This window comes from Aspergillus luchuensis, chromosome 1 (assembly GCF_016861625.1).
Source record: "Aspergillus luchuensis IFO 4308 DNA, chromosome 1, nearly complete sequence".
Classification (NCBI taxonomy): Eukaryota; Fungi; Ascomycota; class Eurotiomycetes; order Eurotiales; family Aspergillaceae; genus Aspergillus; species Aspergillus luchuensis.
The window spans coordinates 982,213-1,007,329 of record NC_054849.1 but is presented as its reverse complement, the minus strand read 5'-3'; the positions used below and the strand labels follow the sequence as shown (position 1 = coordinate 1,007,329).

At 49.8% G+C, this 25,117-nt stretch overlaps 7 protein-coding genes across 7 annotated transcripts; 4 read left to right on the top strand and 3 right to left on the bottom strand.

Moving 5' to 3' along the window:
- Window positions 1-263: 263 nt before the first annotated feature.
- Window positions 264-2,771, bottom strand: AKAW2_10343S (uncharacterized protein; the record flags this gene model as incomplete). The annotated part of the gene is made up of 5 exons (XM_041686135.1): window positions 264-1,386; window positions 1,443-2,110; window positions 2,161-2,225; window positions 2,346-2,419; window positions 2,479-2,771. 5 exons carry the CDS (start codon window positions 2,769-2,771, stop codon window positions 264-266), a joined length of 2,223 nt encoding a protein of 740 aa, XP_041537063.1.
- Window positions 2,772-4,647: 1,876 nt separating this feature from the next.
- Window positions 4,648-6,478, top strand: AKAW2_10342A (transcription initiation factor IIA large subunit; the record flags this gene model as incomplete). The annotated part of the gene is made up of 4 exons (XM_041686124.1): window positions 4,648-4,665; window positions 4,822-4,923; window positions 5,285-6,384; window positions 6,439-6,478. 4 exons carry the CDS (start codon window positions 4,648-4,650, stop codon window positions 6,476-6,478), a joined length of 1,260 nt encoding a protein of 419 aa, XP_041537062.1.
- Window positions 6,479-8,314: 1,836 nt separating this feature from the next.
- On the bottom strand, window positions 8,315-10,488 carry SFP1 (zinc-coordinating transcription factor SFP1; the record flags this gene model as incomplete). Its single annotated transcript, XM_041686113.1, has 3 exons — window positions 8,315-8,629; window positions 8,682-9,744; window positions 9,836-10,488. The coding sequence occupies 3 exons, from the start codon at window positions 10,486-10,488 to the stop codon at window positions 8,315-8,317; spliced, it is 2,031 nt and encodes a 676-aa protein (XP_041537061.1).
- A 4,601-nt stretch (window positions 10,489-15,089) lies between these two features.
- On the top strand, window positions 15,090-17,452 carry dus3 (tRNA dihydrouridine synthase DUS3; the record flags this gene model as incomplete). The annotated part of the gene is made up of 3 exons (XM_041686102.1): window positions 15,090-15,295; window positions 15,359-17,311; window positions 17,368-17,452. 3 exons carry the CDS (start codon window positions 15,090-15,092, stop codon window positions 17,450-17,452), a joined length of 2,244 nt encoding a protein of 747 aa, XP_041537060.1.
- A 479-nt stretch (window positions 17,453-17,931) lies between these two features.
- Window positions 17,932-18,838, top strand: AKAW2_10339A (putative BAP31 domain protein; the record flags this gene model as incomplete). The annotated part of the gene is made up of 4 exons (XM_041686090.1): window positions 17,932-17,952; window positions 18,100-18,234; window positions 18,285-18,388; window positions 18,460-18,838. 4 exons carry the CDS (start codon window positions 17,932-17,934, stop codon window positions 18,836-18,838), a joined length of 639 nt encoding a protein of 212 aa, XP_041537059.1.
- Window positions 18,839-19,216: 378 nt separating this feature from the next.
- On the top strand, window positions 19,217-19,567 carry AKAW2_10338A (uncharacterized protein; the record flags this gene model as incomplete). The annotated part of the gene is made up of 1 exon (XM_041686079.1): window positions 19,217-19,567. The coding sequence occupies one exon, from the start codon at window positions 19,217-19,219 to the stop codon at window positions 19,565-19,567; it is 351 nt and encodes a 116-aa protein (XP_041537058.1).
- Window positions 19,568-20,549: 982 nt separating this feature from the next.
- mdm12 (ERMES complex subunit MDM12) lies at window positions 20,550-21,857 on the bottom strand (the record flags this gene model as incomplete). The annotated part of the gene is made up of 1 exon (XM_041686068.1): window positions 20,550-21,857. One exon carries the CDS (start codon window positions 21,855-21,857, stop codon window positions 20,550-20,552), a length of 1,308 nt encoding a protein of 435 aa, XP_041537057.1.
- Between the last annotated feature and the right edge of the window lie 3,260 nt (window positions 21,858-25,117).

Below are 25,117 nucleotides of genomic sequence, written 5' to 3'. Positions count from 1 at the left end.
CGGTATCGTAGACCGGTTTTGTCTAGATATCATTGGTTCTATTGGTGTTCAGTACATGGGGGGCACATATCCGGATCCGTGGGATGGAAGGGGTGTTATTGGTAATTGGCGTTTGTATCTAGGTTTGACCGTATAATAGCTGTCAGGATTCTTGTATAGAAAGTCGCATACTCATAACTGCTCGTCTTTTCGTTCCCGCGTCTTAGAAGGGATAGAAGCTGGCCAGCACATAGTCAACCAAGGCTATGCGGCTAGCTAGTCCTTCAGAAAAATTCCGACTGGAAGGGCAAGTCAGAATCATTCAACAACAGATCCCACTGCAGGCCATCCATTTCCGGCGCCACATTGAAGAGATCAGACCACAGCTGACCCCAGCTATTCCTTCTTGCTCCGCTCCACATTGGGTCCTCGTCTTCATGACCCAAGCCAGGCATGCTATCCGACAAAGGAAGATGTCCGCTGGCCGCCGCATTTGTCATGTTCTCATCCACCCCGACAGGCCGGGACCGTGACGGAGCAGCGCTCGACATCGCCCCACCCGATCGAGAAGCTACAGCAATACTATCGGTTCTCACAGGCGACCTTGCCTGTTGCTGCACTTCCCTCTGAGATTCCTGAAGAATAGACAACAACGTCTGCGTATTCTTCCTAATAGCTTCCATAAGCGACGCCGACTCATTCTGCGATTTCTCCAGTGCATGGATAACATCCAAGACTTCCTGCTTGCGGGTATCTGCTCCCGGAGCGGTAGGCTTCATAGACACGTCCGTGGCCAGGACCATAGCGGCGAAGAAAACGTGGTTCATGACAAGACTGTAATCGGAGGGGTTGAAGCCGGCGAGAACGCCTGTGTCTTTGAGCGAGCGGCGAAGGTCGAGGACCGTTTGGGCGGAGCGGATGCAGGTCAGTCGAGAGTAGGCGTATTTGGGGTTCGTTAGGCCTTCGCGGTGGTAGGGGCGGTGCAGGCGGCAGAGGCGGACGTGGAAGCTTAGATGGGCGACGGTTCGTTGCCAGGCGAGGTAGGGTCGTTGTTGGGTTATCGCTTGGCTTTTTTGAATGCTGGCGGGGTCGTTTTGGAGGAAGGTTGGGAGGGATTGGACGAAGGTGTGGAATTTACGGTCGATATCGAGGAGGGTTTCGTAGTCGGGTTGGGAGGATTCGAGAAGGGTCATTCCTAGGGTGTCGATAATTTCGCGGCATAGTTCTGCGTAGTGGATTCTGAATATGAACACGGACATGGAGGTTGGGACTGAGAGGGGGAAGCTGTATGCTGGTCCTGTGGGGGTTAAGGATTCGTCGTCGATGTTGCTGGGATGGTTTACTTTCATTTGTTTTGGGTGGATGAGGTAGGTGCCTTCTTGTGGGCTTTGCGAGAATGCGGTGATCCTGTGGTTGTTAGTATATTTGGTGGGAAATGTGAGTCTGGAGGAGGTAAGGTGTACCAGTCGGAGGAGACGAGGTGCCACCATGCTCGTCTCTGTACCTCGACTTCAATGGCATCGTATCCCGAACGCTTTCTTTCGTCTTGCTTTTGAGCTGTGTCTAGCAGATGGATTTGCATCGATCGGGCCATGCATATTGCGTCGATTCTGAGTGCTTGGGCTTTGTGGGAATACCAATCCGCATGGAAGAGAACGCGCGACAAGGCACTGATGGCTCCAAGAGCAGTTGTTGATGGCGGCACTGGCTGGATCGGGTTGTCAATTATACAGAGAGCTAAACGCGCGTATGTGGTGAAGGCTGCTTTGGCTTCTGCCTCTGTTGCGCTGAGCAACTGCAGAAGTTCTGGGGTTGCAACCAGAACAGCCCCAGCGAAGATGCTGAAGAACAGTACCAAGACAGTGAGGCTTGGCTCCTCGCCCTCGAGTATACCCCTGTATGTTTCATCTAATAGTTCTTTTGTGGATGGGATATGGAAAACTCCGAATGTTGGCTGAATGACGACGTTGAAGTGGTCTAATAGTTGGCGAGCCTGGGTCCATGGGGGAAGACACCTGGATATGCTCTTCGTATCTCGCATGCAGTCATAGAGATCAGCAATGCGTCTTTGTAATGAAGATAGGGGTAATAATGTAAGCGGAGTGACACATCCATTGCTCGAGCCTCGTGCCTAAAGAATGTTTCAGCTCGCGAAAGCAAGAGTTTGTAGGAAATACATACACCACTTGTGACCAAGCCCTGGTTTGTGTCGCTGCCCTGGGCACCAGTAGATTTACCAGGTGGATCTAGATCTGCATTAGATTGAGGTCACTGAATAACCAGCCAGGTTGAGTGTCATCTCTGGCCAATAATCGGGACAATCCCAGACCCGTAACGATGGTTCTAACCCGCTAGTGATAACTCACCCCGAGGAATATGAATTCGATCGAAGACTGCCTCTTCTAGCCTCGCGACCCGATTTAAGATATCAATCGTATCTCTTTCCACTTATGTCAGTGAGAACTGCAATGACACTCCCAAACCATGGAGCCCACTAACGCAGCAGTTGTGTTCTGGCTATAGGTGGGTGGTATAGTTGGTGCTGGCTGTTGTGTGGAGACCGTCGCAGCAGTGGGCTGATTGCCAGATAGATGAGCTCCCCGCAGTTCGTCCGAACTATCCGATGGACCCTGACCTGTATACTCGCAAGGTACCTTTCTCAGAACGCAATTCGAACAAGGTTGGGTACGATCACAGCGCAGCTTCTTCGCTCGACAAAAGCGGCAGGAGAGGGGCGGTCGAGACCATCGTTGCACCATGGCCTCCGGGACGGCGTCATTTTTCCGTTTCATATCTTATCGCCGGCAACATTAGGTTAATGCTATAGCAATCTAGATGGCTGGAGAACAATATGAAGTGGAGAAGACGAACGGTCAAGGTTCGGCTGTCAAAACTCCACCCGCGCCTTGCCGAGATCGGGTAAGCTCCGCCGGGCAGGTTGGGGGAGAACCCTAACTGGTTGCCTGATAGGGATTCACAATCTACTGCTTTCCAATCCATCTAGACTAGATGTAACAAAAGATCACGATGATACAGGCTCCGTACATAACTGACTATATTCTGCTTCGTCGCTCATCTGTTTGCCTTCTGCCCGTGAATGTTACAATTTGCATTCCTTCTTAAGAGACCAGAAGTCCTAGTTGGAGAGATGAGCCTCTACACCCAAGTTAATCAAGGACTACTTACAGTACTACGAGTAGACTATATGGTAATTGTAAGTCATAATGGCTGACAGGGCTAATCAAGCTAATAGATTAGCACGCCTCACTACAATTCGAGTACTTCCAACGGAGGTATAACGGTTTTTAGAGCATGGAGTTAGTTTGTCATTTATATCTTCTGTACGCGTGCTGACATCCATTGAAATACTAGTTGGCACCAACAATCGATTTGACCCATAGTATACCATTTTGTCTGTTTCTTGACTGCTACCTCTTTTGGCGAGTCAACTATGAGTTTCCGGCGTTAATATCAGTTGTGGAGCAGCAATAACATAAAGTGATGTTCTGGTGTTGATACGCTGCATCCAAGCTCAATTTTGGTTTGACAATTTGCGATTAAAGAGACCCTTGGACTTGGAGCGGAATGTACTCTGCAATAGTATACTTTTACTGGGGTTATATGAAGTCCTGAGGCTCATAAAATCAGACGGTAGCACCCGAGACCCTAACCCAAAGAGAGAAAAGTATGGTGATCCCCGTGCAGACTTGAATACTTTGCTTTCTGGCAGAGTCTGTTCTCATATGGGATTGCCCACTTGAAGAGACGCTTCACAAAGTCATTTAAAGGGCCCCAAAAACTATTTAATGGCTTGTCAGCCACTGTATTGTGAGGACGAATGTTCTTTACTTGGATACACTACTATGAAACAAGGGGAAGCCTGGGTGTGGTTTTCTCCTTGTTGTGTTGTGTTCCACAGTGCGCTGTCGAATTAAGACGAATTAGTATACCATGAGGCCTACATGAGCTGGACGGAAACCAAGAACGTTGACTCATTGCACAACCACGCGGCTGGCAGATGGTAGATAAGACTGAGGTCTAAACGACAATACTGGCAACCAAGGGATAAAGTGAAGGAGTGGCGAGGAAAGGCTGAGCCCGCGATTACTGGAAATCTCAAAAGTCAAAAAGTCAAAGAAACAACAGCTCTTTGCGTCGCGCCGGGGCAGATCCCCCGGACCTCCCACTAGGGACTAGCGGTGGTGGTGACTAAGCAGGCGGGAGGAAGGCGGATTTCGCCCGGAGAGAGCGACTTTCACCTCAACCACATCCCTCCGGCACGCCTGCCTTGCTTTCAACTCCCTTCCGGCATTCACCCGGCATTCTACGGCTCGTCACACGCTGAGACTCGGAATATTGAGTTCTTGAAGTAAGAAAGACCATCTACAGAAGCAGTGCAAGTTCGAGGGTGGTCGGAAGTAGTGGTTGTGGAGACTCAACTGTCGCATTCGCCCGTGGCAAGCGACCGCTGCGACGGCGAGGCTTTACCTGTGATAAGCCCGACAACCCCCATTCACGTCGAGCTCTCGCGTGTTAATAGGCACCCCCGTTCTTTTTTCTATTTTCTTAGAAGACAGAGCAAATTTATTTGACCCAAACTTCATTAAATTTCCCTTCACCTGGCTTGACAAAGCGTCTTCTCGTCCTTGTCTGATCCCAACAGCGATCATGTCGAACCAGCAGGTGGTGAGTGCATCTTAAAAAAAAAAAAAACTCTATGAGAGCTGGAGACTTCGATGAGCCCTGATTGTGGCTTGATACTCCCTTCGAAGTTCTCCATTCCCCCGCTCTAACCCCATATCAGAACCATGTGAGATGTTGGCTCATACCAGTTATCCCTAGGGCACGGTATTCGATCGTGTCATCCAGGAGGTCTGTGATGGCTCCCAGGTGGACTTCGAGGAAAGTGGTGTGGACCAGCAAACACTGTTAGATTTGCGCAAGGTTAGTACTCCATCAAGAACCGTTTTTCTTTGTTGGCGAGAGTCTTTTTGAGGTCAAAAGAAGTCGTGATGTTTGGGGTGATGAGCCCCAGGGGGAGACGCCCCAAGCGGGGTCCGAGAGGTGCGGGAAGGGCGGCCGCCTGGGGGCATCGCCTGCTTTTGAGTCTCTTTTTATACCGCGCCGCTTTTACCCGCCCTAGTCGACCTGCCAAGCCGCTTCAGCATCGTCATTCGCTGCCCGTTTCCCCTTCACCTTCTCGGTCTCAGTCCTTATTATACCTACCACTTGGCCCTTTGACTCCTTGCTCCATTCAATTTCTCCTGTTAAATACAAATCTACGTATGCTAACCTTCATTCCCAGAGCTGGCAGAAGAAGCTCTCCTCATTGGGTGTCGCTCACTTCCCTTGGGACCCGCCGCCGCCGCAAGCCGCTCCCCCTCAGACACAAAATATCCTCCCTCCCACCGCAACTGTGCCGTCAAATGCTCCTCGGCCTGGTCCACCCCCTCAGCCACAGCATCATGTTCCTCCTCCCCCTCCTCAACAGCAACCCATCCCTCAGTCCGTCCCCGCTACGGCACCTCCGCTCCAGGCTCCTGCTCCGGTTGGGGCCGGCCCCAATGCCATGGGTCAACAACAACAACAACCTCACATCAAGACCGAACCTGGCGTCAACGGTCAGCCTGGGATGATGCCGATGAATAATATGATGATGCCAAACTCCTCCAACCCACAGTCTGCTCAAGAACGGGCTGCCAATATGCTTCGTCAGCGTTACGGAGCTGCAGCCGCTAACTCAGTCAGTCAGCTGCAAGCACAGTCACAGGCCCAAGCAGCCATGGCCATACCTGGCCAGCCGCGTCCCCAGCCTATGCAGCATGTACCCAACGGGCAGGCTCCACAGATCAAGCAAGAACCGGGGTATCCCCCTGTGTCTCAACCCCCTGTCGGCAATACTCAAACGGACGGTGCCGGTGATGATGCCTTGTCTGCATGGAAGGCTGAGGTTGCACGGAGGCGGGAAGCTGCCGAACGCCAGGGAGGAGAAGGTGATCGTCTCCTTCGTGACCATCTCAGACAACAGATGCTCCAGTTAGAAGGCGGTGGTCTGATGCTGCCTCTCGACGAGCATGACTACTCATCGAAGACATCGACTCGTGGGCTGGTGGCTACCCAAGCAGAGCCAGCTGATGTGTCGGCAGTTGCTGGTTCCTCATCTCATCCACCCAAGGTTCTCGGTGCTCAATTCGACGGCCCCGGTGGTGATGATGAAAGGGATGAGGATGACGAGGATGCCATCAATTCTGATCTTGACGACCCTGATGACCTTGTTGCTGAGGATCATGATGCTGAAGATGCCGTAGGCCAGGTCATGCTTTGCACTTATGACAAGGTTCAACGCGTGAAGAACAAGTGGAAGTGCACCCTCAAAGATGGTATCCTGACCACTGGTGGCAAGGAGTAAGTACATCAATATCACTCAATCCACTTAACCCTCTGCTAACAAGCGAACAGGTACGTCTTCCACAAAGGTCAAGGAGAATTCGAGTGGTAGATGTGCGTAAGCATCATCCATTTACTCCGGATAAATTCCAGAACGTGTATTCCATTCTCCATACCTCTTTCTATGTTCTACTGGCCTCGTTTATACTCAGCATGTAAAATCCCAGATCTGACTCAGGATTCTATGAGCAACGAAACCCATATCTGGTTCCTTTTTTCTTCTTCCAACTATGTCTGGATGGTCGGTGCAAGCGGAAATTTGCCTCAAATGACGATTTGATTTTCACGAAGTAAACAAACAACACCGGGATTCCTGTTTCCTTTTCACTTTTTGTCCTTGATCAACACTTTTTTTCTTTATTTACTTTCCTCATACTCTTTGCTTCTTCCCCACATTGGATGTATGTGGCGCTTATGAGGTGGACGGCGGTTCCTTTTCAAAGTTCAAGCTGTACTAGAGTAACATATCTGAAATGAATGAAACAGATTGTTTTCTTCTATATTATGAACATGATCACACTCATCTTAACAAAGAGCAGCCGGGTAAAGTGGCCAAAGGCCATCCTATGCTTTCAACAAGTTACAGTAATCGATCACGTAGGGTACATGCCACAGGTTACTTCAAATGACTCCAGAATGGTGATCCGTCTACGGAGTACTTCCAAGTAAGAAGAAACAACTACGGCCCAACTAACTCACTCAACGTCCCAACGCTCACTCAATTACACCAGCGTAGCACCCAAATCAAGAATTGACTACATGATATTCATAATCGAAACCAGTAACTAGTTAGCTAACCTATTATTCGACTATCGAGCATACCCGAGAGGTATTGAAAATATGGAGTGAAATTGTTTCATGTTCAGACTTTTTTTGGTTTAAAGGAAAGGAAAGGAGCCCTTTTTCCGCAAAGCAAACAACATTACGTCAAACCTTCAACAATCGAAACGGGAATCTCAAAAGGAGCAAACAGGCAAAAACACTTGAAAGCAACAAGAACATAGCGAGGAATAGTATCTATCAGCGACTCAGCCAGTCAGTTCGAAAGTCCCATGTTTCTCCAACAACACCACAGGCAAATAAGAACAAACGACGCAAAGAACGGGAAGAAATGATCAGCGAAGATAAACAAGAGGAAATAGAAAGACACAAAAACGCAGTGTAGGAGCCAGAAGCCGGTCTGAAAAAGAAAAAAGAAAAAACATTATCTACAGAACTGATTGACGCCAGAGTACCACCAGTAGTTACTTTTTTTTCATGGTCTTCCCTTGTCTCCAAGCAGCGAAAACCTCATTGTGCCAGAGAAAAAGGCAAAGAACGACAACCACCGCGTTGCTCCAACTTTGCATATCCAGTAGAAACCATTGCGCTAAATTGCTTTTCGTTCTTTTTTCAAACCCAAAGTCGTCCCATCGTAACCGTACTCCAGTTTTTTCTGCAGGGCATGACACGCCTTTGAAGGTTCTGATTAAGTAATTCGGCACCGCGGATGGCGAAGGAGCCCAGGATCGGAGACGTGACAATGGAAGTCGACAAAATGAAATACCCAACTTTCTGTTTTGATCCCGAATACACATAACCGTCAAAGCTAAGCAAATGCCAGGAGCAAGCAAAAGAATCCAGAGAATCCACGCCGATACGTCTATCGGCTGTTAAGTCGTGGAAGAACTTCTTCAAAGTCTTTAAAAAGGACTGATTTATTACCAGACCAAAGCACGGTCGTCCCAAACCGCGATTGACATGACGTTCATACCATTAACTCCAAGCCACCAAACCTGTCATTAAATCGTATCCCGCGCGACGAGGCCGTCAGAGATCGTCGTGTCGAATTAGTGTGGGAATAATGATGCGTAAAATTGGATTGCATGTCGTTCGTGATATGGGGACCTTATAAAAGACCCTCTTCACCGATGCCAGGTAGGCCAGCCCCAGCAACGTTGATGTTCTGCCCTTGCATGACGCCTCCACCAAAAGCCAAATTCCTGCCTGCAGCAAGCTGGAAATCAGGATTGCAGGGCGGCGAGTGCGACTTGTGGTATTTGAGACCGTTCAAGTTCTTGTAACGCTTGCCACAGACCTCGCAGCGGTAGGGCTTCTCCTTCTCCATACCAAGTGTTCCAGGATATGGCGTTGATGTCTCGGGGTTGACGATAGAAAAGGTGCCGTCTGCGTTGTCGTGAAGTTGCTGGTTGTTGTGGCCGTGCTAGGGAATGATTAGACAAGCTAAGGATGGTTTGACTTGGAAAAGAACTTACAGCTTTGTGATACTTCAGACCATTTTGGTTCTTATACGCTTTCTCGCAACCAATGACTGGGCACCGGAAAGGCTTGGGTTCCTCGTTGGGAAGGAGTGCAGTGGTATCAGGAACACCCGCCAACAACTGTTGCTCTCGGATTCGTCGAGCAATTTCACTGTTAGGGCCATACTGTGCTCCACTGAGCTTAAAGTGAGCATTGGGGGTATTGATTCCGCCAGTGGGACTAAACAGTCGTTTGGCTGGCTCGTCGATACACAAGTCTACCATATCGTTGTTGTTCCCGGCGAACCTTCCAAATTGCGACTGACCCTGCATCATCGGGTTCTGCATAGCCAGGTCTCCAAAACCACCAAGCATGCTGTCATCCAGTTCTGCCGGCGTCCCGGGGGCAGAGGAGTCTGGTGTGGTCCGGAACTGTGAGTTCTGTAGAGGGTTCGCCATCAAAGTAGGTGTATTGACGGAAGAAACCGTTGGGTTGTTCTGCAGCGATAGAGGGCGCCCAGAGGCAACGGGAGTACCGGGCTGAGAGCCTTTGAACCCTTGGTGTCCTGGAAGCATCGACAAATTCAGATGCGGAACTCTTTGGTTGGTACTGCCAAAACCTCCTTGACCTCCATCACGCGACTGAGGCGCGAACAGCTGTGCAGTGGCGGCATCGTGATCACCCATTGGCTCATCAAGTTCCATGTCATCGATGGTATCCATATCCGAATGCTGCTGAGTGTGTGGAAGCTGACTCATTTTCCGCTGCAAGTCCAGAGTCCTATCTGGCTGCAATCCACGGCCCTGATTATTGTTTTGCTGGCCTTGTTGCTGCTGCGCCATCGCCACCGCAGCCAGGGCCGCTCTACTATCCCCTTGACTGGGGCGGTGGCCCTGCTGAGGTGACTTGGTGGCGTGAGCTTCCTCATAGTGCTGCAAAAGATCGTGAAGCGTCGGAAGAGTCACCCCACAGCAGTTGAAGTCGCGCATAAAGTTCGCTTCCAGCTTGGGTAAATATGAGGATGAATGAAATGACGGTGACTGGAAAGTGAACGGAGATGTGCCGGTCATGATTATACTAGATGATTCATTCGTCAGCTTCCAGTGGCCAAAGCACTCGCGCGATCACGGGAAATCGTAGAGATTCCCATAACGACATGGACACTCACTCATCGCGAATCCAACTGCCAACAGACACACCACCCCAGCTCATTCCACCAACTAAACTTCCTGCCAAAGACTCACGGCGGGGTTTATCGCGGTTGGAGCCGGACATTGAGATGGGCTTCGTTCCGTTGCCCCATTGTGCGGTAGCTGCACCGATGGAGTCCTTGCGAGGAGGGGGAGCTTTGAAGACGCTGAGACCAACACCGTTTGCATGGGATAGACTGCCTGTCCGTTCTCCATTACCAGCTCTCTGCAGAGCAGACGTCAGGTTCGACGCCTGCTGTCCGGGAGGAGAAACGGAACTCTGGCGGGTGGCGATGTCGATCGGAGCGGCTGCACCGGTCATGGTGTTGGTTTGTATTGGGGAGGAAGGAAAGAGAGGGAAGTCGAGATCTGAATCGAAGTGAGGGTGTAGTTGCTGGTTGTCAAAGTACGGTGAGGACGTGTCGCCGCCGATGTCAAGTGAATTTCGAGTCCACGAGGAATCCGAGAGTAGCTTTTCCCTATCCGGTCTGCGCAACGGTACGCCAAACCCGAGGGGAGTGGTGACGGGGGTCGAGTCCCTGGTAGAGGCGCAATCGAGGTCCCCGACAGAGGGAGAGTAATGAAGTGAGGGAGGAGGAGGACTATGCGTCGCTTCTGACGACCCGAGCATGAAGGAACGATTCCACGACGGCGGTTTTGGGCGGGATCACACAAGGAGTGTCCACCACCCTCGGATGTTGTCCCGCTTTGGCTTGCGGAACTTGTGACGGATTCGGGTAAGGTGGCGGGACGTAACGATATTACTGATCGATTCGATCACCAGAAGGGAAGAAAACAAATTCTGAGATGCACAAAAAGAAGGTGATGGTTAATAGAAGTAGTAGATGGTGATGAGAAGATGATGATGATGGTGTAGAGATGGGAAATTGGGTGAATGGGGGAAAAGGTGTGGGCAACACACGCACGCACACACGAGGAACAACAAGTCCAATTTCACCGACAAGCAGCGAAGTCAGGAAGCCCAGCAACTGGCGGCAAGCAAGCAACGACCGGAAAAAACCACCAGGTAATAATGACTAGACAGTGAGTGACTGGACCTGTCTTGGGTGTCTTGCCGGCGGAGAGAGGGAGGGGGCAATTCACGGCACCACACCTTCACTACTACGTACTTACTTACTAGTAAAGGGTTAACTCTCAAGCATTACCGTTTTATTACAACCCAATCTGGTCAAGTCCGTCCATGACCTAAATTACGGTACATCCCGGACAATGGCCGCACTTATCTAGATTGGGTAAGAACAACCTTAGTCATTGGTCTGGCTGGGGCCACCCATAACTATTTCCAGGCAATCAGAGCTGCCCAGCATCTGCCCAGTGCCCAACGAACGAATCTTCTTGCGACTTACTATTACGTATGAGGATGGCGGAGGATCCATGGGAGGTTTCGACCACTGACTCCAGTGGCCAGCAAACAGCTTCTGGTTCCCTTCGGCTTCTAGCAGGTGGAGCCCCCTTTAGTAGCAATGAACTTGACACCGCTTGCAGTCTAGTCGAGTCACTAGCGCTTCTTCGAAAAGTCGATGATGATGACGGCGGTGGACTGGTGTGTAGCTAACTGCTGCAGGAGATCCAGAGGGGCGTCACCCTTGTATTGTCTCTTGGTATGAAACTGTATTACCGGGGATTGGTCCCCGCTCCATTTTCCGGTCTCTGTATTATTACGGAGCTGGACCTACTTTTGGTGGTGGTGGTGCTACCTACCTACTATACAACTAAAACTTATTACTAGCAAGTTCAACCAGCTCATTCATCTGCGTTGTTCTTTGCAACATTCATCCATCCATCCATCCCACTCTCGTCTCATCTCGTCTGTCCGTGCGGATATGTTTTTTCTCAATTTCGGGCTCATCCGCTCTTCAGGAAGAAGTAAATGACTCGACCCTTCCAGAAAACAATATGCTTGTGCAACACAGTAACTCCTCTCGGAGCCTTGAATGTCTCGTACTACCCCCAGCAAGCACGCTACCTACCCGTGGTTCACATGCGCACTATATCCTGGTCGAGATCCCTCCGGGGATTCGTAGCCTATGATAGTACCATCACACCCTGAAGTTATCCGATGAACCGGTCCTAGAATCTGGATCATTCATTCCGGCGGTGTCAGAAAGGGTCCAAAGCTTGTCCATGCCACACCAAGCCAGGTGCATCGGTTAGACACTCTAACCAACGCAACCCCCACAGAACCCGAAATTCAGTACTCAACCCGGGGTCTTGATATTCAGGAACTCCTGTGGTGGAAGTGACCCGGAAAATGGAGGTCCGGGTGCAAGTCACTGCATATTTCAGCGCGCGTTTAGTATCAGGGGCTACAACGCTTTCCTATGGTGCTATTGGGTGACCTGGCTAGTGGTTAACATTGGCTACCTTCCTTATCATTCGCATCGGACATTCCAGGACCTCCGTCTATACTCCGCGATACCCTCTTCAGTAAGCCCCGATCTCTAGTATGGCGGAGTTAGAACCGATATTACGATAAGCACGAAGCACGGCCACTTATCGCTCCTTTTTCAGCACTGGCCATATATCAATGACATCAATATCATAGCAGCCTCACTTGTAAGCGAACGAGGCAAATGGGCGGTCTGTATGGGCGTTTCTTGAACGAAAGTACTGATAAATCGGTGTATCGAAGAGCAAGCCCTCACGACTTGGGCGCTAAAATGGCCTAGCAGTAGTAACATACACACCGTTCTCCCGCTCAGCATGGTCTGCTGATAGACCAGATCGCCTGGTATTGGCTGGGACGTGAGAGATCGCAGGAATGGGACCAAGCCCCTTTTCCTCCGGGTGCCGATCGCCACGAAAATCGGGGAGGATGATTCCTCATTCATTCTCAATCATGCAATTAGTCTAGGGCATATCCTGGGGGTGTGGTCTTGGCTCCAACACTAGAAGCACTGAAGAAGCATTTCTAATGGTTAGCGGCAACTTTCCGTCTTTCAAACCGCATTATCGGTCGAGTGACTTGCCTTTTCAGGCGCAAGTGCTGACCATGCAACATTGATGAACTGACTCTGCTGTTGGAGTGATAGAACTAACCAAGCCAATATCAACTACGCACCTTCAGGTTACAGACGGCATGGATGGTTGTATGTTCTGCAATCTGGGCAAGCCTACCCCTGTCAAGCGCCATCCGTTTGTTTCATCCATGTCTCAACCCTCGAATACCTCGGCTGCGTTTTACCGAACCTAATTCGAGTCAAGTGAGGAGCTTGTATCCACCAGGTATTCTCCCGAGGACTGCGCGTGTACGCTATAAAGTATATACCGCTTTTCGGAGTATTGCTGCCAGCCGCACTCTGATTACTGAGCATTCCTACAGCACGTAGCAGTCGCCTTACAGCCGCTACTCTAATCAGGCACCTGCATTCTGGGATGACCGGGGAACACAAGTGACGGAGCCCATACATTGGTAGATTATGTACATGAATTAGTAGTACTCCCTTACATACATGGTACTACTCACAGCACATGATGTCTACCAAACAACCCGGGAGCAATCAATATCCTCAAATAATCTACGCATCGATGTCGTACAGTTGCGTAAGCTTACAAGAGTCATACAATCTCAGAAAGACCAATATATATCAGTACGTATTGTTTAGCAATAAATAGAACCAATTTGCCACCCTTGCATTTCCAAGTCCACGGTTCCTGGAATGCCACATGTGCTTTTTGTCCCTTGATGTGGATACCATGATCTATCCACCTAACGACAACAACGAACCACAAGGCCTTCAACCTGTACCTGCCTCATGCAGATTATACTGCAGCAACCCATACGCATAATATCCACCCATCCACATACGAAAAGGGGGGTAGGGGAAGCGAAGCCAGTTTACAGCATACGTAAATAGCACTCAGAAATTGGTCAAGGACCATAAACAGCCAACCATATACAGTAACTATGCACTAAACTACTTACTACTTGAGTAAGTAAGCAGGTGCATTCCGACGTTCCGTTCCCTCCCCCGGACGTCCAATCCGTAAAGTTAGGCTTACACAACATACGAAAGTCAATGTACATGTAACATGATGCATGGGGAAGGGTAGTTAATCCTCATCAGGACATATCAGATCAGCAGGTACAAGGCGCTAAGCAGAGTGACTAAAAGTGAGAGGCGCAGGAGATCTTCGCCATCGTTTCGAAATCGCCCAATGCTAGAGGCGTATTCGTAGTCCTGTGACCTTCTTGCCAAGATGGAATTGACTTTCTGGGTAGTTAATTGAAGTTTAAAGGGGGGGTGCAGCGATAAATAAGTACTGTATGTAGTACTAGTGAACGTGATTAAGGGCGGGTGTTTGATGGTTGCCAGTCGGATATATCTCCGATGTAGTATTCTGTCTTCAATACTTTGTAGCATGGTGTTTCTTGTCCTCAGCAGTATGTATGTATGTATGTATGATCCTTGCCACTGTGGTGGATTGCGTGTATCCCACAGTCGTCGTAACATTCGACGAGTAACGATCGATCACAGCGATGGGCGGAGCGACAGCATAGAACGGAGACTATGCCTTGATTGGAACCGCGATTGTGGGTGTGCTCGACGCGAGACCAAACGGCGTTTGCTAACTACTTTAATAGTAAGTTAACTAGTTAGTTAACGACAGGTGGCTGACTTCTCAGCATTGATCTACCCCCCTCCATCAACCGGGTCGTTTGAGTTCTTCTAGAAACCCAGAAAATGTGAGTATTGCAAAGACTAGGTTCAACTTCGGTGGGGCTCTTGTTCAGTATGTAAAGTAAGATTACGCTAGTCTGTTCGACGGTTGTAATGGATGGGGGGGAAGGAGGTTGCCCGGTAAGGCGACGGCAAAGGATCGCTTCCGTTTTACCGCGTATACCGCCCATCGTAACAGCACCTCAGGGATTGGCTGTCAGAAGTTCAGAACAGCAGACTAATATCTACTACTACTAAGCAACGCCCTGACCGCCCTCCGTCCCGCCACGCTGGAAACTGCCGCCAACGCCACTGTCAGTGCAAACTTTACAAACTGCACCCCTCGAAATTTTTGCCCGCAATAGATTGATTGATTGCGGAGATTCTCGAGGACCGACCGGCATCTTTTCGAATTCGGAAAGGGTCTGGTTTATACGACGCGCTGATTCTAGCCCAATTGTCGCATTGCGCAGTTCACCTCTTTTTGGTGATTAAATAAGGTCGTTTTTTTTCTTTTTAATCTTTTTTTCGAGGAAAGCGACTGTTCACAATGGAGCCAACAACCGCTCAGGAACAGCTGCCCGCTCCGGAGGTTAATGCGCCCAAGCGTGATCCGGAGAATGGCGATGCCGCTGCAGACCAGGCCCAGGAGCCACCCTCGAAGAAGGCCAGACTCGATGATTCGGCGGATTCTAATGGGCAAACGGCTGATGCGCCCGCCCCGCGCATGAAGGGCGTTGCTCCTATCAAACCTGAGTATGTGATGACCAAAATTGTTTGCGATGCGCGCGCTCCATCCTAATTAACTGTCCCTGCTAGGTTCATTCTCGACCAACAACCCACGAGAGGCCAAAGAAATCCCGATGACAATGCAGACGATGCCGCGGAAGCTGCGCACCACGATGGACGCGCCGATGAGCAGAACGGGAAGAAGAACAAGAAAAAGAAGACTGGTCAGAATACGAACCGCACGTTCGGTCGATCCGAGGATGCGAAGGGATTGTGTTCTAGTGTGAACTTCAGGCCTGAGTTCTCTCCTGCCGAGTGCACTTTTGGTGAAAAGTGTCGGTACGAGCATGACCTGCGGAAATACTTGAAGGAACACAAGCGGGAAGATCTTACGACGTTCAATGGTGTATGTCCTGTTTGGGATATCAACGGAAAGTGCTTCGTGGGCTGGAAATGTCGCTTCGTCGGTTCACACTCGGAGGAGCGGGAGACGGCCGATGGTAGGAAAGAGTTGGTTCTTATTGAGGATGAGGAGCGCAAGAAGAAGGTTCAGCGGCTTGTTCCCTTTGCTGGAGAGGACGGGGCGGTCAATGTTGCTTCGATGGAGGATAAGATCGCTTTGGCGAGGAGAAAGATGGATTTCCCGAGAGCTGAACCGTACAGTAATTGGTTGGAAAACACATCCAGAACTATTGAGAGGGAGCTTCACAAGCGCCATCGTGCTGCGCCTGTAGGAGCTGAGACCAAGGGTGAAGAGAAGAAGGATGCCGAGACTAAGGATGCAGAGACCAAGGATGCCGAGAACAAGGAAGAGAAGGAGGAAAACCGGGCTCTGTACGTTGAGCCGCCATTCATGCCATCGGAGAAGCGCCGACTATACTTCGGACCCGAGACACCGGCACTGGCGCCTTTGACTACCCAGGGCAACATGCCTTTCCGAAGACTTTGCGTCGAGCTTGGCGCACAATTCACCTATTCTGAGATGGCAATGAGCTTGCCCTTGATCCAGGGTAACAAGTCGGAATGGGCTTTAATGCGAGCCCATGAGTCGGAGATGCTCCCTCCCACGATGCTGCCCGGGGCAGACATCGTGCAGGGCTATGATAACTCCAAGGACATGAAGTTTGGTGCTCAAATTGCAGCAAACAAGCCCTGGCAAGCCTTCAAGGCTACAGAGGCACTGGCTAAAGTTACTCCCAACCTGCGTGTCATCGATCTGAACTGTGGCTGCCCTATTGACCTCGTCTTCAAGGACGGTGCTGGCTCTGCTCTTTTGGAGCACCCGTCGAAGCTCGAGAAGATTATTCGTGGTATGAACACTGTTTCGGATCAGATTCCTATCACTGTCAAGATCCGTATGGGAACGAAGGACAACAATCCGAACGCCTTGAAACTGACGGAGCGTTTGCTGCTTGGAGGCTATGAAACCAGTCTGCTTCATCACGACGGCGCCGCAGGTGCAGCAGCTATTACTCTTCACGGTCGTAGCAGACAGCAGCGTTACACCAGACAAGCTGATTGGGAATACATCTCCGAATGTGCCGCCTTGATCAAGCGCTTGAACGAGAAGACTGACGCGGTGACGGATACCATCCGGGAGCCTGATGCCCGGACCCAGCCAAACGGTGGCAAGGTTTACTTCCTGGGCAACGGCGACTGCTACTCTCATGTGGACTATGATAACCACATCAACAATGCTGGTGTTGATGCTGTTATGCTTGGTCGTGGTCCTCTGATCAAGCCTTGGCTCTTCGAGGAAATCCAGGCGGGCCAGTACCTTGACAAGTCCGCTACGGAACGTTTGGCAATGATTGAGAAGTTCTGTAAGTATGGTCTGGAGGCATGGGGATCCGATGAGCACGGTGTCGGTACGACTAGACGCTTCTTGATGGAATGGCTGAGCTTTACTCGTCGCTATGTACCCATCGGGTTGCTCGAGCATCTTCCCCCCTACATCAACGACCGGCCCCCGGCTTTCAGAGGCCGGAATGAGCTTGAGACACTGCTGGCCAGTGCCAACTACAAGGATTGGCTCAAGATCTCGTAAGTATCTTCCTCTAACAAGTTCAATCTTCGGACTCATTCTAACAACCTTCTAGGGAGATGTTCCTCGGACCGGCTCATAAGGATTTCAAGTTCGAGCCCAAGCACAAGTCCAACTCGTATGACGAAGCGGAGGGTTAAGCACATGCTTTCTAGATTAGGATTAACGCATATAGATGATGTACATACCACAGCTAGCAATCATATGCAGTCAATGAGAATTAGATACATACTTTAGATAAACCCTGTTGCTATGACGTAGACGGCAGGCTGAGCCGCGGCCGACAGAGTCACGTGCACAATCACAGCTCCGGGCGGTAATGACGTCTTCCTCTCACCAGAAACTGCAAAAAGACCACCTCATCTCCTGAACTGCCTAACCTTCCTGCTCTGTTCTGGCACTGTTCATGCCAGTATACTAGCTAGAAGACTTTATTCGACAAGCATTGTTCGCTCTACGCCTGCTCGACCTTTCGGGTTCTTCAACTCATCTTGCGTGTCACCGTGTACTTTTGTTTATCTTACGCAAAACAAACCCCACAACCACAGCTGGATTTCCAGCCAAACTTGCATCTTGAAGCATCTGTCGGAAGATTATCTGAATTACAATCTCAGGCAAAATGACTCTTTACTACAGCCTTGTACGTACCGCCATTTGTTGTTAACTTTCCTCGCAATGGCATGGAATCCGGGATTGTTGCAGCCTGCAGCCTGCAGCCCCTGACCCGCGCACTCCCGGGCCATCAGATAATGTGTCGCATCAACATATGCTTACAACATGATTATAGGTTTTCTGCCTGTTGGTGTTTGAAATGGCGGTCTTCATGGGCCTCATCATCCCTCTTCCATTCACCGTGAAGAGGAAGCTCTTTGCTTTTATTTCGGAAAGTCCGATAGTAGCTAAATTACAATATGGATTAAAGGTATGTAACTCGGCATTGTCCTGCATTTGCAAATACTTATTGAGCTATAGATCACATTCATCTTTATCCTTATCCTCTTCATCGATAGCGTCAACCGCGTATACCGTGTGCAGCTGGAGCTGGCTTCTTTCGGCAAAGAGGGGGGCACCATGGGGTATGCTTCCGACGGTCCACACCCTTTTTAGCATTGCACTGAAACAATTACTGACCTAGCTTTCGCCACAGAGCCGCCGCTCTCGGTACCGATCGTATGGAAGTCCAAGCCCGCAAGTTCTACTCGCAGCGCAACATGTACCTTTGTGGATTCACCCTCTTCCTGTCTCTTATCCTTAACCGGACTTACACCATGATCCTCGATGTCCTCCGTCTTGAGGACAGAGTCAGACTTCTCGAGGGTGACAAGAAGGCTGGCGGTAAGGACTCCGCTCGTCTTGCGCAGGCCGGTGAAATCGGTGAAATCGGCCGTCTCAAGGAGGAGCTCGCAGCCAAGGACCGTGACATTGAGACCCTGAAGAAGCAGTGTGAGGGTCTGACCCGCGAGTACCACAAGCTTGGTGACGAGGTGTCTGGTGAGAAGGGTGAGGCTCCCAAGAAGGACCAGTAGACGACTCTTGGGTGCGCCGCAGGAAATACAATCGTCAGCCTGCTAGGCCAGTCGGGACTGTGAATTGATCGCTTTTAGGGCTGATTATTAGCACATTTCGCTGTCTTCAAGCTACCCTTTCATGTGCATTTCGGTTACCATATCTTTCGGGTTTGGATGAGACGGAATGTTGACAACGACCACCTAGTGGTCGGATGAACCAGCTGTTATTTGAGCGCATTGGTGGAGTGAATCATACTGGTGCGATTCTCGTGGAAGAAGTTGTCATTACAAAACTTGAGATTATCTGGGTTATCTGGGTTACAACTTACAATGGAGCAAAAATTCCATTGTCCATGTCGAATTGTAGGCATTTGGTAAACAGATGAGCAGTACACCATGGATACAATATACCATACACAACATGTCAAAAATACAGTAGTAATCAGCTCTCAGATCAAAGCCCAATGTAGAAAGAGAGATCAACCATCACATCCAAGCACCTGCGTGCAGATCCATCATTCTTCTTTGACCAACACCGCAACTGCCTCACGACAACAACCAAGCACAGAACTCAAACACTCCAACCAACGCTCAATTACAATGATCCAGAGCCAAAATTTTCAATCTGCTCGCTTCAAGAGAGTTCATACCCTTCCTCCTCTCCTTGAGAAGCAACAGCAGCATTTACTGTGCCCTGGAGGTTATTTGCAACAACCTCCCCCTTCCACGCCCCTCACACTGAAGTAATCGTGGCAATCGGATGAGCCACCTTACGATGAACAAAAGTGCTCTATTCACATCGTACAATAACTACAAGCTAAGCCATTAATCCCTCAACGTTCTCCTCAAATTCAGTCAGCTAACCTGCTCTATACCCTAGAGAGAAGTGAGGTAGATACCGGCTGACAGACGCCCCCACTCACTAAGGCATGAACCGCTGACGAGAGATGAAGAGAGAGACAATAAATGAATGGAGTGAGCAAGCGAGGGCGTGAAGAAAATCCACTGGTTCCCGCCCTACTCTTCCCGCCTGGGGCCGTTCCGAGGTGTGTGGGCCTGTCACAGGATCATGAGGTTTGGTTTGGTCTGCAGAGTTCGGTTGGGTTCATGTCAGCTAACTTGGCATGACCAGGGAACTATTTGTCTTAGACTAGGGATTGGAGTATTGGGACTGTAGCCAATCTCGGCTGTCTCTTTCATTCGCTTCATAAGATATTGACTAGCTATGAATTTCGTGTACTTTTCATGGAGGGGGGTGGTCATCAGGTCTCCATGTGTGGAACCTGGATTTCGCTTGGCCGCCACTACCAGGTATAAGGTGGTAGTGAGAATTACTTCCATTGACTGGGCTACGTCACAAGAAAACAAGGGGGTGGCGATAGCGCAGTCAGTTGTTAAGATGATTGGCAGGTATGACAGAGATGCGCGTGGGGTCTGACAGGAAGGATTTGTGCCAGGAACGCTTTTCCCGTAGGCGATGAGGTTTGTGGCTACATTGCCCCTGAAGGAAGTTTAGGCATGATTCTTCAATCGCTAGGGAGGAGAGATGCATGCGCTAATTTGGATATAAAACACTGCAGTCTTAGTGCCTGTTTCTGACAAATCGGTGGGCTCGAGGCGGTCTGGAGCACACGGTAGGACTCAAATAGTCGATCAAACCCTGAATCCTCACGGGTTTAGACCAATGCGAGTTGACAATGTTCTTCCGCGGCCCATATCTACAGCGCAACTAGACCAGGAATGTCCAGAAACTAGGATAGACGAGCTCCTCCTCGAATATCCGCCGCACCTGTGCGAGCACAAACCGTTCCACCTTGCCGACGTTCTTGAGGACTTGCTTGCCATCTTCTTTCCGGCCAATCTCACTTTCAACTCGGATTTCTTGCAGCAGTCCACCTTGCCGCTTTGCAGAGACGGTCGCATCCCCGCCAGAACGTGAATACTCGGCTTGAGCACCTACATCCGGCTGATCAGACCCAATCAACGCGTCCGCGTCTTCGGATGACAGGAAGCAGAAGTGGACCCGCTTGCGGATGTACGCGACCACTGCAACACCATCAAACGTGATCCCTGTAACATTTAGTTTCAAGGGTAGTCCAACGAAACTGGGCATGGGATAGTCCAGAAGAATTTCCGCTGTTAATGACAGCCGCACATCACCCGCGTATTTGGCGTGGCACAGTACTTGGAAGTCCTCGGGCCGGCGCTCTCTCATTCGAGGAAATCGCAGAGGCTCTTCCGAAGTAGGGTCATCTAAATGCCCATGCTCTTCGGGGTGTGATCCATGGTCAGGACCGCCTGCTCCATCACCACTGTTCTTATTGGACCCGGACGGATGAGAAGGTAACGTGCTGGATGTTGATGGTCGCGAAGTCGGATTACTGCTGTCAATGTCGGCTTCCGGACGCGATTGGTGGGCAGTAAAAATTGGAGGCGGTGGACGCCCCCTATTCCCAGGGCCCATCATCCCAGAATCATTCCATCCGCCTGCGAACGGGGATCCGCCTGCAACTGCAGCAAGGGGTGTCTGCGTTCCTGAAAGTCCACCAAGTGACATCAGATGGTAGCCTAGGGTCGATGTACCTCCGGGTATACCAGGAGTGCCGGAGCGGAAATGCGGGTTGAGATGGTCGCTAAGAGCTATGGGAGACCGCAAGGCCGAGGGTTGAAAGCCTTCGGTGAACGGATCACGCAGCGATTGATTTATCGCATTGTCGTCGCGGAAAGAGGATTCATTGAGCTCTGGATGAGTCCCATGCCACGGCGAACCGTGCCCGGAGACAAGCCCCTCGGATACATCAGACGCTTCATCATCTTCATCTTCTTCATAGAAGTCGGCGAACGGCTCGCAAAGGTCTTTGATCTCGAGCTCAGGCGGAATCGTCCCGAAGTCGAAAGAATGAACTTGCACTGATCGGATAAAGCGTGGCAGAGCAACCTGCTGGAACTTGTCATGAATGAAAGAGCGGATGCGCTCGGCCAGAGCCTCTCCGTCGGGACCGGAGGTCGCGGCGCCCCAGTCAACTTCTATGGACATTACATGTGCAAAACGGCCTTCTATCCGTGGGTGATGCCAGAGAGAAAGAGAGAAAAAAGGATTCGGAAATTGATTCTAGAACCCTGAAAGAGAATCTGAAACAAAGCGAGCACCAGGCCGATTAGCTTTTCCAGACCATTCTTGTCGGTGACGTCGAGAATCGGAGAGTCGGAGTTGGCGCTTGTTTTTGTCGCGCTTCGGCGGTTCTCGCAGCTGGTGCGGGTCACGTGAGATCACGACAACGTGACCGCCATCAATGCCCCAACGACAATCCAATGCTGCCACAATGCCTTCTTTTGGCCTCCAACGGTCACAATGGAGCCTGACAGTGACCAGACTTAGATTCTGGCTTTCCTAGGATTTACAAATGACCCTGGTACAAGTTTTGGTTGGCCTAAGCGGCGCAGTCAGTGCCCACACCGCTTTAGGTTTACTGTCCCAGCATTCTGGTTCCCCAGGTCCCTCCCGCCCATCGCCGGTCTAAGGGTGATGGCACAGCTCTGCGGCGCTGTTCTGAGCATTACTCAAGCGGTGTACACTGGCAGCGCAGGCCTGCTGCTCCAGGGGTCGCTCTGGGACCGCCGTACAACAATACTGTGACCAACAAGTGCTATTCATCGGCGCGGCTCGATCACGACTGAGCTAGGCTATCTGGGACCCAACACTGGCGAGTCTAGTACCAGCTACTATTGGCCTACTAAAGGACTTTCCCCTCTATAGAAGGGATGAACAGGTAAACCTGGCTTGCTAATGACCCCTCTCTTGTAACTTTTTAAACTTTTACCCCCGGTATCTGCCTTGAAGCCTGACCAGGTTTAACAACCTGTTAATTTTACACCCCCCAGCCGATCCAAGTGCCGTATGCCCGCGTTTCTCTCAGAAACAGAGCAGCCGATAACACATGAAGACGCGAAGGGGGTACGCCACACAACACTGATTCCTCATGTGGTCGGAACAATGCTCCAGAAACCGTACACCCCCATCACTTTGACGCTGTGTTTTTCTTTTCTACGCCAGCGAAGCCGGAGAAAAAGAGGGGCACAGCTACACTGCATTCAAATTTTCAAGCATTGTCGTTGGACACTGCAACCCCGACCTAGCGCCTGGCAGGCCCCAGTTGCACTGGATTTTCAGAATCCCCGATATACGCGCGGAGTTCCTACCCTTACTGGCTCCGAAACCCCCCATCCATCGGCGAGACTCGTTGGCACCAGTCAGCATCTCTTGCCACCGGACAACTCGCGTCTGTGCCCCATTTTCTGCATCTGATTTGCTCGTTGGACATCAGGTGATAAAAAGCGTATGCGGTGCTAATGCAGCCGGTGATGTGCGGTGCTAATCAGGGTCGAGGAGAATTTTCTCGTTAGTTGGTCCCCCCCTCTCGTGTAGGGTAGGAGGACCCATTGGAGCCTATCTGCATTCCGCGTACGCACACACACAAAATCGCTGCGAGACTTTTCCCCTATACACCTGATGATGAAAATCGTAGATGAAAATTGTGGTGCAAACTGGAAGAGGAAGGAGAATCAACCGCATTTTTCCCCAGTATCTCCGAGAGTATTCCGGGATTTTTCCTCAGCAATGACAATGGTTTGCGCGGCAAACGTAACCATCGATGTGGAGGAATTCCCCATCCTGGTGACTCGCGCCACGAGGAAGTAGGGCGACAAAGGCAGCAGTGGTGGAGGATTTGTCACACCTAAGCGCCGTCAACCATGGTTCCATGGGCCGGATGGGTCTTGTCATAATCTACTAGTAGTCTAGTCGGCCCCTCCGAGTCAGTAGTTGGTTTTGGGTCCGACAGAATTGCCGCGCTGGTGTGAATCTTTTTTGTCTGTGTGTTCTCTCTTTCCTCGCATTGATCGTCTTCTGCCTTTTTCCCATGTGAAACCAAATGATGTAGATGGTGAAAATAAATTGAATGAGGGGAAAAAAGGATGGTCTTGTGCAAATCAAACCATATGATCAAGTTGCACCACATACTACTTACACTTTAATATAGTAACTTAGTATGAGATTACTAACAAGTAGGTAAGTTAAGTTAGTTAGAATAATAAAATTGAGGGTGGCACCAGCAAGGCATCCACATCTCGTGAACATCATCATCATCATCGTTACCATCATAAGTAGTAGTAGGAATCAAATAGTCCCAATACTAAAGGATATAGTACTACTATCTAACCGTAGTGGATAGATCGGAAAGTATCAGCTGATGTACTACCTACTACGTAGCTATAAATCACACCAATCTACTCAGATCCCAATATAAATATACCTCAAATAAATATTATAGAAGAATAAAAAAAATGAGCGTCACATAAAGCCAACAAGCGAACTAACTAAACTAACTAACTACTTGGTAGTTACAAGCAAACGACAACAACAACAACAACAGAGTTCCACACTTCACAGCAGAGCAAAGCACACACCCCAATGCAGCGCAATGCCAAGTTGCGAAATACTATCGAAGAGAGAGAGAGACAAGATGCCGCCGAGAATGATGATGGAAATAATAAGCATGATGGGGTTAGTGTTCCCTCCTGATGATCGACATGTGCCTCCCGAAAATAATAAACGAATCGAATCAAATCAAATCAAAGAATAGATTGAAGGAACGGGAAGGAAGTGGTATGAAACGCAGGGAACAAAAACTAAACGAACTGACTAACTTATGCAGATGATGCAAATCTGGGGTGTGTGCGGCGATGAGGATGATGGAGCGAACAAAAGAAAGAAAACCGAAATGATCTCAATAACAACGACAGATGATGATGATAACGATGATGAGAACAGAAAAGACAAACAAACAGAATAATCATCAGGTGCGAGCGATGCCAATTCAAAACTTCAGATTGTCCTCCCTGGTGATTTTTTTTTTCTGACTTTTTTTTTCTTTGCAATTTTCAACAGGCTAGTCGCGAACAAAGGGAACCAAAATATGAAATCGAAAACTGAAACTCAAAAAGGGAAATCAAGGGGGAAAAAAAGACGAAAAAAGAAACAGAAGATGCCAGATAACCGTCCGTCCCCATCTCAGATCCGGTTGTCACTTTTTGTCTCAATATCCGCCCTCATTGTGTCTGCGCGCGAATACCTCCAGACAAGACACACACGAGGGCGGATATCGTTAATGGGTGGAAAAAAAAAAAATCATTGTCATCGAAACAACCCAGATCTGGATCTCTTCTTCCCCTTCCTTCCTCTCATCATACCTGCTTACTACCTTACTATGCCGTTCAATCTAGCTAGTAAGGTAGAGT